The sequence below is a fragment of the Chiloscyllium plagiosum genome, chromosome 15, assembly GCF_004010195.1.
Source record: "Chiloscyllium plagiosum isolate BGI_BamShark_2017 chromosome 15, ASM401019v2, whole genome shotgun sequence".
In the NCBI taxonomy this organism is placed as follows: domain Eukaryota; kingdom Metazoa; phylum Chordata; class Chondrichthyes; order Orectolobiformes; family Hemiscylliidae; genus Chiloscyllium; species Chiloscyllium plagiosum.
In genome coordinates this window covers 15928528-15942749 of record NC_057724.1, presented here as the reverse complement: position 1 = coordinate 15942749, position 14222 = coordinate 15928528, and the positions used below count along the sequence as shown (strand labels likewise).

Below are 14222 nucleotides of genomic sequence, written 5' to 3'. Positions count from 1 at the left end.
CGGGTGTCCCAGAGGTGTTCTCTGAACCGTTCCGCAAGTAGGCGGCCTGTCTCCCCAATATAGAGGCAACCATTTCAGCAAATAACTCAGTTACCTGCATCTGAGTTTCAGTCAATGCCCCCACTGTAATGTTACTTAGTTCCTCCAGGACAGCCAGTAAATTAATTATTTCCCTGGAAGTCTGGACAGTTCCATAAGAGGGGAGAAAGGATCATTCAGAACCTTTTCCATTCAGGTATTCCCCTTTGTTGTCAACCCCAAAGAGGATGTTCCTTGCTGTAGGCCTGGTTCCTGCACACCCGAGAGGTTCTGTTTTGAGGCTGTGGAAGCGAAATACTTTGATTCCTTACACAGGAACTGTAGCCCACATCATGGGGTGCACTCTTATTATAGCTACACTAGCAGGTAGCATTCACCGGATCTTTCAGAAGGGACTACTATTAAGGCGGTCACTAACTCCTCGGGATCTGAGGGGGCTTTTCTTGAGCTATACCCTTCATAACAACACGGTACTGTGTTGATTTCGTGAGCAGTTGACCACACTCCATTGGTGGATGCCGCAAAGGTTTTTACTGAAGTTATTTCACCTGGCATTGAGGGGGACAACAGACATGGGAATTATGGACTTACCTTGCTGGGGAATCTCAGCACATATCCAACACGCTCCTTGATCTACCTGTTTGGCATATGTATGACAGAGGGACCGAACGGTATTAGTCTGAAATCCTTCTGTACTCAGAGTAAAAACCCCCCCCAAAGTCACCAAAGTCACAATTATCTATGGATACAGCGAGGTCGTTCTTGCACTTACACAGCCGTAGGGGTGGTCAGCAACACTTGAAATGGTCCTTTCCATCTTGGTTTCAACTTTTCCCAGTCCCAGTTCTTAATCAGGACAAGATCTTCAGGTTCTACAGTAGGGTAGTCTCCTTGAGACAGATTGTCACCCTCTCAATGGGCTTGGCGTACCTGTGAATGTGAAGTTTGGAGAGTTTTGGTTAACTAATGCAGATATTCTCCCACTTCCTCCGGCAGTGTGTGCATATCTAGTCTTTCAGGAAGGAGAGGTCGGACTAACCCTGGTCCCCATGGGGTCCAGTTGGGCTTCCCAGAGACAATATCAGCAAGACGTAAACTTGTTATACCTGAGGGGGTAATCTCATATGGAATAGCACCAAAAGCAGGACCTTAACCAGTTTAGTCCTGTCTCCCATGTTAACTTGACCCACTTATTCTTTAGAGTGCCATTTGCTCGTTCCACCATCCCAGCTACCTTTGGATGGTGAATGTAGTGGAACTGTTGCTTTATAGCCAGCTCTTTGCAGATCTCCACGTTTATTCTAGCTGTGAAGTATGGTACGTTGTCTGAGCTTATAGTTTCTGGAAGTCCATAGTGGGGAATCATTTTCCTCAACACTATTTTTACCACTATTGTAGCAGTATTATCTGTGATTGGGATTGCTTCAATCCATCTACTAAATACATCTTCTATTAATAAACAATACTTACAACAGTGTACTCCAGGTAATTCTATAAAATCAAGTTGTAGACAAGCAAAAGGCCAACCGGGCAAGGGGGTGGTTCCAGAACCACAGGGCATCCTTCTTTCAGCATTTACCTATTTACAAATTAACCATGCTTTAGCTTGTTTTTCAGCTGCTTTCTGGAAATCTGGGTGCCACCAGGTTTGTAAATAAAGTATAAACCATTCTCCTCTTGTCCAAGTGAGTAGAATTTTGCACATAATCAACTAAGATTGGTAGGAGCAAAGAAGGAACGCATGTGTCTCGCAGAGGTCACCCATTGCTTGTTTGAGGGTTGAGGTAGCACTCCATTGGAGTCCATAATTTGTGTTCCTCAGCAGAGGCATCCCACTAATTTCTGTATCTCGCCTATGTTTGGTATACCTGTCCATATACTGTTTTTAACCAGGTTTTGCTGGGAATCCATTGGAGTCAGCATCATGGGGTGTAAGCTGAAAATGTGTTGCTGGAAAAGCGCAGCAGATCAGGCAGCATCCAAGGAGTAGGAGAGAATCGACGTTTCGAGCATGAGCCCTTCTTCATGGGGTGTAAGGCTATCTGCTTGGCAGCAGCATCTACCCGCTCATTGCCTTTATCTGTTCCGTAGGCGAGTCTACGGGAGGTACTGGCAATCTCTGATAACATCCCATTCCTCATCTCTATCGGTATCCTTTCCCTCATCAAACGGGTGGTATGCCAGACGTAGGCTTGGGATCCCAAGTGGAACTTAGACTCTTTTTACAGTGCTGCTGCTTTAACCCTTCCTGTCTATCTTTCTCAGACTTGGTGTCTTTACACTGTTTGTCCTGTTCCCTTTCTTGCCTTCTGTCTACCCATTTGCACTCTGCTTTTAACATCTCCTAGCTTTTGGGAGTTCCATCCGCTGTACATACACTTATCCTTTTATTTCATGCATTATTCCTCCAACTAACCAATAAGGTGTTTTTCTATTTACTATAGACTTTATCCTTCCATTCTTTAAGCAATGATTTCCACTTCTTCCCATAATGTTTTTTCCAAACTAGGTTAACTGCCTGTTCACAAGAGGCTACATCCTAGGTCCCACCCAGGGGTCCGATGTTTGTCCCCTACTCATTTGTTAAGTCCAGCACTTAATTTCTGTAAATCACTTTCCCAATCAGGTATGCTTTCGCGCATACTCTGAAGGGGAGTCCCCTTTCCAGTTATATCAGGGGATTGTCCCATTATACTTCCTTGTTCTACTATAAACAATACTGCAGAGGTGAGAAATTTACAGAGTCTTCCCTCCTCTTCCTATGATATCATAATTTCAACCAGCCATATTTAAAGGAGGTAGCTCTGTAAATTGAATCCATCAGGTAGTGGCAACCACTTCCCTTACTGGGATCCCCAGTCCCGACTCTGTCTCAGGAACAATACAGAATAACCAATGTTCACCCCACAGCAACCAAGAGCAACATCGTTAAAAATAATCCTTCATAATCTTGGTTCAGGTGGTTCATTTGATCTCTTCAAGGTACCAGCCTCGTGGGCGGCACGGTGGCACAGTGGTTAGCATTGCTGCCTCACAGCGCCTGAGACCCGGGTTCAATTCCCGCCTCAGGCGACTGACTGTGTGGAGTTTGCACGTTCTCCCCGTGTCTGCATGGGTTTCCTCCGGGTGCTCTGGTTTCCTCCCACAGTCCAAAGATGTGCAGGTCAGGTGAATTGGTCATGCTAAATTGCCTGTAGTGTTAGGTAAGGGGTAAATGTAGGGGTATGGGTGGGTTGCGCTTCGGCAGGTCGGTGTGGACTTGTTGGGCCGAAGGGCCTGTTTCCACACTGTAATGTAAACTAAACTAAACTCACTGGGCAAGTGGCAGATCATCTGTCCAAACACTAGGAGTGGTCTGAGGTAAAATCCCTCGGGGCACCCTACCACTCTATTATGTTGGATTTAAACTCTCTGTCACTAATTCAGCCCAGAGAAACATTCCCTTTGTTGGAATCTGAGTCATGGCACCAAAATGTTGACTCAAAAAGTTCCGGACTCCACACAAGTTTCATTAACCTCTTTATTTTAGCTTACCGGCGAGAGGTCCAGAGTCGACACCAGACTAACAGTCAAGCTTTCACTTGATGGACTCTCATCGGACCTCTGTGGATAGCATAAAAGTAGTACAGTTGATAACCCTCATATCTCTCAACCCATACTTTTCACACGAGTCATAAACAGATAAGCAGTGCAGTTAACAATGCATCATTGAATAGAGGAAGTAGCCCAAGCCCCAGTTGCAGCCTTCAAGCTTGTGCAGACACAAACACACGTTTTAAAATTTATGGTACGTCGTTGTTTCAGCAAAACTTTTAACTGTTGCTTCCCCTATCAGTCAGACCAGATGTATCCAAGGTTACTACGGGAAGCGAGGAGTGAGATTGCCGCCCCTCTGGTGATAGTCTTTGCATTCTCACTCTCCACGGGAGTAGTATCAGATGATGGGAGGGAGGCAAATGGTGTTAGTTTGTTCAAGAAAGTGAATAGGAAAATTGCTGAGAATTGCAGACTAGTCAGTCTTACATATGTGACAAGCAAGGTACTGGAAAGGATTCTAAGAGATAGGATTTATGACTATTTGGATAAACATAGCATGGCTTTGTGAGGGGCAGGTCATGCCTCACAAGCCTTACTGAGTTCTTGAGGATGTGCCGAGACAAGTTGAAGAAGAACGAGCAGTCAATGTGGTGTATATGGATTTCAGTAAGGCATTTGATAAGGTTCCCCACAGTAGGCTGATTCAGAATGTTAGGAGTATGGGATACAGGGAAATTTAACAGGCCGGATCCAGAATTGGCTGGCTGAAAGAAGACAGCGAGTGGTAGTGGATGAAACGTATTCTGCCTGGAGGTCGGTGACTAGTGGTGTCCCACCGGGATCTGTTCTTGGGCCTCTGCTCTGTAGTTTTTATAAATAACTTGGCTGATAAAGTGGAGGGGTGGGTTAGTAAATTTGCCGATAACACAACGGTCAGTGGTGTTGTAGGTAGTATCGAGAGCTGTTGCAGGCTACAACAGGTATTGACAGGATGCAGAGCTGGGCTGAGAAGTGGCAGATTGAGTTCAACCTGAATAAATATGAAGTGATTCATTTCAGAAGGTTGAATTCGAATGCTGGATACAGCGTTAAAGACAAGATTCTTGGTAGTGTGAAGGAACAGCGGGATCTTAGGGTCCATGTACATAGACCCCTCAAATGTGCCTGCCAAGTTGATAGGGTTGTTAAGGTGTATTGTGTTTTGGCTTTCATTTAACGGGGATTGAGTTCAAGAGCAGTGAGGTTTTGTCGCAGCTCTATAAAACCCTGGTTAGCCCACACTTGGAATATTGTGTTCAGATTTGGTCGCCTACATCAAGGATGTAGATGCTTTAGAAAGGATGCAGAGGAGACTTACCAGGATATTGCCTGGATTGAAGGGCATGTCTTATGAAGAGAGGTTGAATGATCTCGGGCTTTTCACATTGGAGAGAAGGAAGAGTGGTGACTTTATAAAAGTGTACAAGGTAATGAGAGGCATAGGTAGAGTAGATAGCCCCAGGGCAGAAATGACTCTCATGTGGGGTCATAATTTTAAGGTAATTGGAGGAGTGTATGGGGGGGGATGTCAAAGATATGTTCTTTACGTGGAGAGTGGTGGGTGCGTGGAATGCACTGCCAGTGGTGGTGGTAGAGTCAGGGACATTTGAGCGACTGCTGGACAAGCGCATGGATGGTAGTAAATTGAGGGGTGTGTATGTTTGGTTCCTCTGAGGTGAAGATAAATGTTTGGCACAACATCGTGGGCCAAAGGGCCTGTACTGTGCTCTATGTTCTAATTTTCTTCCTAGAAAACTCAGTGTTCTTATATTCAAAAGCTCGAACTTGCCAAAACTTCAATTGCCTATTTTCTTCTTTTCCACATTTAATTACATTCATCATCCATCCTTTATGACCTCCTTATCCCTGAAGATGACAAATATCCACCCTGGAGCTCGCTTACTAACAGCAATGTGTGAGTTTACCTATACCCAAGTACTGTAATAGTTCAATATGCAGGCTCACCATCACGACTTTGTGGACAATTGAACATTGGCAATAAATATTGGCCCAGCCGGCAATACCCACATGTTATGGGCGAATGAGAAGCAAAAGCATAACTAAGAGGGGAAGACACAAACAAGACCTGCTGAAGCCAGTAATATGCCAAATTGAATACATTGAACAGCCAAGAATGCCCTGATAAGTACATATTTATTGCCCCTCCTGAATACTTCATCCCACCACCACTTTGGCATAGCAAATAAATCTTTCGCATCAAGTCCCTTGATAGTGTCTGTTTGGTCCCTTATTGTAATTGCTCTGAGTGTCTTACTTTCTTTCTCCACCATTTTTTTGTCATGTGATATCTAATGTTGGAGTAGTATGGAGGAAGTGGAGAGCAATAGTGGAGACAGAAGCAATTGGAATGACTCTTGAGAGTGAAAGGCAGGAGAGATTAAATGGCAGGTCACTGCATTCATTCTATTTCAATTGTAGTAATAAGTGTGTTAATAATCAGTTTGGTTCAATTTCTAACTCACTAATGGATCTTGGGTTTTGGAATGCCAGTTCAGACAAGTTCAAATTCTGTCGGTTCTCTTTAACTGTCAAACATGTTTAAACACCAAAGCTAAACTGTACAGATTTCTGAATGGCCGAATCTATTCTGAACAGGTCTTGTTATAAGCATTTCAAATGATTGAAATCACAAGCGAGACAACTGTAGCTTACGTTTCAGTTCTGCTGGATGCTTCACTTCTAAGTTTACTTTAGTGGGCAATAGAGACCATGTACCTTCATAAAGATGAATTGTGTGAATTTATCCTAGAAAGGTTTCCCTTTGCTTCTTGATGGACTGCACTCCACAAAACACAGTACACCATATTTGAGTTAAATATCGAAGTCTGTCTTTGATGTGCCATCAAATCCCTTCTTTAAAGAAGGCTTTGGCTTGAATTCAGTTGTATTTAATGGCACATTCCACAATACCCTAACACCAGAGGTTATCCACAATACATATTTTTAGAACCCCTGCAATTTTCTACTTTCTCTCTAAGGATTCCTGAATACATCCTCTTAGATTCTGCCTTATGTGAGTGACTAACCACTAAGCAATGTGTTTTTTTGGATAGTTCAATGTTTATGCATAATTAATTTTGGAATTATCTCAGTTTATGTATATTTAGTGCAATGGATCCGTTCAGCTAGTTTTGATTTTTGTTATTTGGTTTCTAGCATTTCCATTGAAATGAGGGTGATTTCAATGTTATTCTGTCCTAAAGTTCTGAGGTAGAAAATGGATAATTTAGCAATAACTGTGCTTGGAATATTCTAACTGCCTTTTTTGATCATGAATTCTCACACATTTTGCTTATGTTTAAACACCAAATAAAATTGTTATTAACAGTTCAAGATATTGTGTAACTCGTATTTCTAAGGTGCCTTACAAATTATGCCTGCTTGTAAATGTAATTATCATTGACCTGAATTCTAAGCTTGAAACTGTACATACATCACTTTTTTTTTTCCAGATCTCTCAAAGAACAGATTAATTGAACTTCCACAAGAAGTTTGCTTGTTTGCGCCATTGGAGACATTACATTTGTATCACAATTGCATCAAATGCATTCCAGAAGCTGTTGTTAATCTGCAAATGTTAACTTTCTTAAATATTAGGTAAGTCCTTAACTGCCTGTCATGAGTTGTTATGCAAGGGTAGAACTTAGAATGAACTCCTCAGATAACAGAGGTTATTAAATCCATTAGCTGACGGGAATGCAAAGGTGGTAACTAGCAGGTGGTTTCTTTATCTATGTTTGACTTGATGCCATAGGATTTCATGGAATCTGGAGTCAATGTTGAGTACTCCCAGTGAATTTACTTTCTAACCATATACCAGTGCGCTGTCAATTCTAGTGGGTCTGACCTGCCAGTGAGACATGAAACCCAGGGATGGTGGTAGTTGTGTTATCAGTGTCTGTGAAATTCTATGAATATGACCATGAGGTGTTTGTTTTACTAGTCTGTAGGACAGCGCTCCTAATTTTGACAAGCTCCCAGATGTTGGTAAGGAAGACTTCACAGAATCAAGACGGCTGTATCTGCTATCAATGCTTCTGCTGCCAAAGCAGATGCTGTGTGGTCCATCCAGTTTCATTCCTTTTTTAAAAAATACTTTGTTGTAGTTTTATAGCCCATTTCAAAGGGTACTTAAGAGTTAATCACATTATTGAGAGTGTGGAATCACATGTTGACCAGATCAAGCCAGATGGCAGATTTGCTTCCCCAAAAGGACACCAATGAACCAGATGGGATTCTACAAAACTGTCAATGGTTATCAGTGGAATAGTAGTTTAAAATAATTCCAAATATTTATTGAACTCAAATTTATCAAAATGCCATGGCGAAATTCAAATCCATATCCAAAAAAAAATTAGCATGGACTCTGGACTGTTCATTCAGTGACAGAGGATTAAGTTTGTTACCACATTTGATCAAATGCTATCCTGCAATCACACTCACTTCAGCTCTAGGGTTCAGTTCTTTTGTCCCTATTGGGACCAAGGCTGTGATGAGGTCAAGAGCTGGATGGTTCTGATAGAAGCCAAACTGAGCATCATGTGAGCAGATTATTGAAGTGCAAGAGCCATTTGACAGCACAGTCGATGCCAGCTTTCATCATTTTGCTGATGACTGAGAGGAAACTGATAAGATATTAATTGTCTACATTGGATTTACTCTGCTTTCTATGAACAGGATATACCTGGCAATATTCTACATCACCAAGTAGGCAACAGTTTTGTAGCCATACTGAAGTAGCTTAACAAGAAGCTCAACTCATCCTGAAGCACAACTTGCTGTTATGTTGCCAGGACCGCAGCTTTCAAAGTATCCAATACTTTCAGCTGTTTCTTGATAATATATGGTGAGAATTAAATTGGCTTACGATTGACATCTGTGATTCTGGAAACCTCAGGACAAGAGCAAAACTCTACAAGTCTAGCTGATGATAGCTGCAATGCTTCTGGCTTGTCTACAGCGCTGGTGGGCTAGGCCACCATATCACTGATCATGATATCTGTGCAGCTTCCTTTTCCTGTGAATTCTTTCATTGTCCATCTCCATTCAGGATCAAATGTGCAGGAACCAGATAGCTTTGATATGATCTGTTTGAATCACTTAGCTGTCTATAGCCTGTTTGACATGCAAGTTGTAATATGTCTTGGCTTCACCAGACTGACACATTTCTAGGAATGTCTGGTGTTACTCCTGGTATCTTGCCCTGCACTCTTCATTGAAGCAGGGTTGATCTCCTGGGCTGATGGGAACGGCAGTGCAAGGGATATGCTGAGCCACGCGTTCATATATTGAGGTTGCTACCTGTGATGGACCACAATGCCTTATGGTTATCCAGACTGCGTCTGGTTGTTGTTTGAGTAGTCTGAGAGGCAGTTCTTCCAATTTTGGAGCAAATCCCCAAATGTCAATAAGGAATACTTTGCAAGGTTGACAAGGCCGAGTTTTCCACAATTGCTTCTGATGCATTAATAAGTAGTCTGTCCAGCATTAATCCTTTTTGACTCTTCTGTAACATTTTGCTAAACCTGGGTAGTTTGCTTGACCATTTCAGAAGATAAATAGTGGTCTGAAAAGTCGAGAGTCACATTATAGGTCTGACCAGGTGACGACAGCACGGATCTACTAAATGAGAATGGTCCCATGAAACTAAAAACTAGCTTTCCGTTCAGGACTTCTATTCAATCAATTTATTTCATTGGAATTGAAATTTCAGTCACCAACTGCTATGGTGGGATTTGGAGCAATGTTAGGCCTTTGGATTACTAATCCAGTGACAAGACCAATACGGCACCAAGTACTCACAGCGAGAATTAAAAAGGGAGGTGAGAAAAAAATCTTAATATGGAAACTGAATTATCTGTCCTTCATTCTTTTAATAATAACTCGAGGGTAATCTGGAGGACAAAAAAGGGACATGAGATACCTTTGGCAAATAGGGTTAAGGAGAATCCACAGGGCTTCTACAAATACATTAAGGGCAAAAGGATAACAAGGGAGAGAATAGGACCCCTTACTGATTAGGAGGAAGTGAGGACTGCAGATGCTGGAGATCAGAGTTGAGTGTGTGGTGATGGAAAAACATCCGAGGAGCAGGAGAATGGACACCTCAGGCACAAGCCCCCCCACCAGGAATCCTGATGAAGGGCCCTCGCCCAAAACGTCAACCCCCTACTCTGACGCTGCCCGACCCGCCATGCCTCTCCAGCACCCCACACTCGCACCTTAAAGATTAGCAAGACTGCCTGTTGTGGAACTGCAGGAGATGGGTGAGATAGTAAACAAGTATTTTGCATCAGTGTTTACTGTGAAGAAGAATATAAAAGCTTGAGAATTTGGGGGAATAAATAGCAATATCTTGAAAAGTGTCCATATTACAGAGGTGGTGGTGTTGGATATCTTAAAATGCATAAAGGTGGATAAATCCCTGGGACTGGATCATGTGTACCCAAGAATTACGTAGGAAGCGGGGAAAGTGATTGCTGGGCCCCTGCTGAGATTTGTGTATCATCGATAGCCACAGGTAAGATGCTGGAAGACTGGAGGTTGGTTAATGTGATGCCATTATTTAAGAAAGGTGGTAAGGAAAAACAGGGAACTATAGGTTTGAACCTGATATCAGTGGTGGGCAAGTTGTAGGGGGGATTCTGAGGTAATTTACATGCATTTGGAAAAGCAGTGACTGATTAGGGATTCTGGGTAATCCAAGATGGAGGATGGGAAAAATTTCTGGTTGGAACAGCTGCTCCTTTATTGAGGTCTTTTAGGTTTGGAGGTGATTTCCTCAAATTCCAGGAGCAGCAATTACTGTTTTATACGCTGTTGCATCGTTTTGGAACTTTGGAGGAAAAAAAGTTAGAGGAGCAGCAGTTTTAAAAGGTGGAGATACAGACAAAGGAAGCATATGGTGAGGTCAGTGCAGGAGAGAGAGAGAAAGAAACTGACAATGCAGTGGACCTGCACAATTACTGTCTTTGCTGTTTGAAATTCATGTATTGCTGGACATCGGAATGCGTCTGGAAAAATTAAAAAACAGTGAATTTCACACTGATCTTGGAGGGTCCTGTTTGAGAAAGGTCTTTAAAATAAGTCTGCAGTAGTGAGTAGAGTAGGTTCTTTCTTGATTATATGTTTTATTGATTTATATCTCTTGATTAAACTTAAAATATAAGTCATAAGTATTAATTTAACTTGGAGCAGTGTTTTGTAGAGGAATAAGACAGTGCTATTTTCTGGGTCTGTAGATTGCAAGAAGCAAAAATGGCCTTTAGTAGAGTCATATGCTCTTATTGTCAGATGTGGGAGCTTATGGAGAGTTTACGGGTTAGAGAATTGTCTCTGCAATACATGTCGTTGGTTGTGAATCCTGTCAGATCGAATGGATTGGTTGGAGACGCAGTTAGAGGTAATGAGGAATTTACAACAGCAAGGGGGATGTGATGGATGGCATTTATAGGAAGGGGGGGGGGCAGGGGGAGGAGTCTCAGGTACAGTCACATAGATGTGTTAAAGCCAGGAAAGGTAAGAGAGGTAGTGCAGGAGTCTTATGTAGCTATCCCTGTTTCAAACAAGTATGCTGTTTTGGAAAATGTAGGTGGTGATGGACACTCAGGGGTATGTAACACGAACAGCCAAGTTTCTGGTATTAAGACTAGCTCTAATGTAATAAGAGGTACGTAGGGTTCCAAGTGATCGACTGTGTTAGGGGACTCTCTAGTCAGAGGTACAGACGGACATTTCTGTAGTCAGAGGCAAAAAATCAGAATGGTGTTGCTTCTCTGGTGCCAGAATAATGGATGCCTCAGAGAGGGTGAAGTATGTTCTCAAGGGGGAGACGGACCAGCAGGAGGTCGTTGTACACATTGGAACCAATGACATAGGAAGGGAAAAGGTTGAGCTTCTGAAGGGAGATTACAGAGAGTTAGGCAGGAGTTTAAAAAGGAGGTCCTAGAGAGTAGTAATATCTGGATTACTCCCAGTGCTACGAGTTAGTGAGGTTACTCCCAGTGCTACGAGTTAGTGAGGGCAGGAATAGGAGGATAGAGCAGATGAATGCATGGCTAAGGAGCTGGTGAATTGAAGAAGGATTCACATTTTTGGATCATTAGAAGCTGTTTGGGGTAAGAAGTGACCTGTACAAGAAGGACAGATTGCACCTAAATTAGAAGGGAACTAATATACTGGCCTTGCAGGGAGATGTGCTGGAGCTGCTCGGGAGGATTTACACTAGTAGTCGGGGGGGTGGGGGGGGGCAAGATTTTAATAGTGAGGCAAGATTTTAATCTGAGACTGCTACAGTTGAGAACAAAGGTGAGTCTAGCAGTCAGGGCAGGCAGGGACAAAGCAGAAAACAAGGTAAGACTGATAAATTAAACTGCATTTATTTCAGTGCAGGTGGCCTAACTGGGAAGGCAGATGAACACACGGCATGGTTAGGCGCATGGGACTGCAACATCATAGCAATTGCAGAAACATGGCTCAGGGATGGACAGGACTGGCAGCTTAATGTTCCAGGATACAAATGCTACAGGAAGGATAGAAAGGGAGGCAAGAGAGGAGGGGGAGTGGCATTTTTGATAAGGGATAGCATTACAGCTGTATTTAGGGAGGATATTCCTAGAAATACATCCAGGGAAGTTACTTGGGTGGAGAGGAGAAATAAGAAAGGTAAGATCACCTTATTGGGATTGTATTATAGACCCCCTAATAGTCAGAGTGAAATTGAGAAACAAATTTGTAAGGTGACCTCAGTTATCTGTAAGAATAATAGGGTGGTTATGGTTGGGGATTTTAACTTTCCAAACATCGACTGGGACTGTCATAGTGTTAAGAGTTTAAATGGAGAGGAATCTAAGTGTGTACAAGAAAATTTTCTGTTTCAGTATGTCAATGTACCTATTAGAGAATGTGCAAAACTTGACCTATTCTTGGGAAATAAGGCAGGACAGATGACTGAGTCATAGAGACATACAGCATAGAAACAAACCCTTCGGTCCAACCCATCCATGATGACCAGATATCCCAACCCAATCTAATTCCACCTGCCGCACCCGGCCCAGATCCCTCCAAACCCTTCCTATTTATACACCCATCCAGATGCCTCTTAAATGTTGCAATTATCCGAGCCTCCACCACTTCCTCTGGCAGCTCATTCCATACACGTACCATCCTGTGTGAAATAGTTGCCTGTTAGGTCTCTTTTATATCTTTCCCCCCTCACCCTAAACCTATGCCCTCTAGTTCTGGGCTCCCTGTCAGTTGGGAAGCACTTTGGGGCCAGCGACCATAATTCTAGCAGATTTAAAATAGAAATGGAAAAGGGCAGACCAGATCAAAAAGTTGAAGCTCTAAATTGGAGGAAGGCTAATTTTGATGGTATTAGGCAAGAACCCTAAAAAGCTGATTGGACACAGATGTTTGCAGGTAAAGGGACGGCTGGAAAATGGGAAGCCTTCAGAAATGAGATAACGAGAGTCCAGAGAAAGTATATTCCTGTCAGGATGAAAGGAAAGGCTAGTAGGTATAGGAAATGCTGGATGACTTAAGAATTGAGGGTTTGGTTCAGAAAAACAAGGAAGCATATGTTAGGTAGAGACAGGATAGATCAAGTGAATCCTTAGAAGAGTATAAAGGCAGTAGGAGTATACTTAAGAGGGAAATCAGGAGGACAAAAAGGGGACATAGCTTTGGCAAATAGAATTAAGGAGAATCCAAAGGGTTTTTACAATACATTAAGGACAAAAGGGTAACTAGGGAGAGAATAGGACACCATAAAGATCAACAAGGCGGCCTTTGTGTGGAGTTGCAGGAGATTGGGCAGATACTAAACAAGTATTTTGCATCAGTATTTACTGTGGAAAAGGACAGGGAAGATATAGAATGTAGGGAAATAAATAGTGACATCTTGAAAATGTCCATATTACAGAGGAGGAAGTGCTGGCTGTCTTGAAACGCATAAAAGTGGATAAATCCTCAAAACCTGACCAGGTGTATCCTCAAACTCTGTGGGAAGCTAGGCAAGTGATTGCTGGGTCTCTTGCTGAGATATTTGGATAATTGATAGTCACAGGTGAGGTGCCGGAAGACTGGAGGTTGGTTAACGTGGTGGCACTGTTTAAGAAGGATGATAAGGACAAGCCAGGGAACTATAGACCCGTGAGCCTGACGTCGGTGGTGGGCAAGTTGTTGGAGGGAATCCTGAGGGACGGGATATACATGTATTTGGAAAGGCAAGGACTGATTAGGGATAGTCAACATGGCTTTGTGCATGGGAAATCATGTCTCACAAACTTGATTGAGTTTTTTGAAGAAGTAACAAAGAGGATTGATGAGAGATCGGTAGATGTGATCTATATGGATTTCAATAAGGCATTTGACAAGGTTCCCCATGGGAGACTGGTGAGCAAGGTTAGATCTCTCAGAATACAGGGAGAACTAGCCATTTGGATCCAGAACTGGCTCAAAGGTCAAAGACAGAGGGTGGTGGTGGATGGTTGTTTTTCAGACTGGAGGCCTGTGACCAGTGGAGTGCCACAAGGATTGGTGCTAGGTCCACTACTTTTCATCATGTATATAAATGATTTGGATGT

General features: G+C 42.7%; 1 protein-coding gene across 4 annotated transcripts in view; it reads left to right on the top strand.

Annotated features, from left to right (window-relative positions):
- Window positions 1-14222, top strand: part of lrch2 (leucine-rich repeats and calponin homology (CH) domain containing 2) — a 154105-nt gene that overhangs the window by 50772 nt on the left and 89111 nt on the right. For all 4 annotated transcript variants that reach the window (XM_043704469.1, XM_043704470.1, XM_043704471.1 and 1 more), the window contains exon 2: window positions 7089-7233. In XM_043704469.1, coding sequence (XP_043560404.1) covers window positions 7089-7233 — 145 coding nt within the window. The remainder of the gene's footprint in view (window positions 1-7088; window positions 7234-14222) is intronic.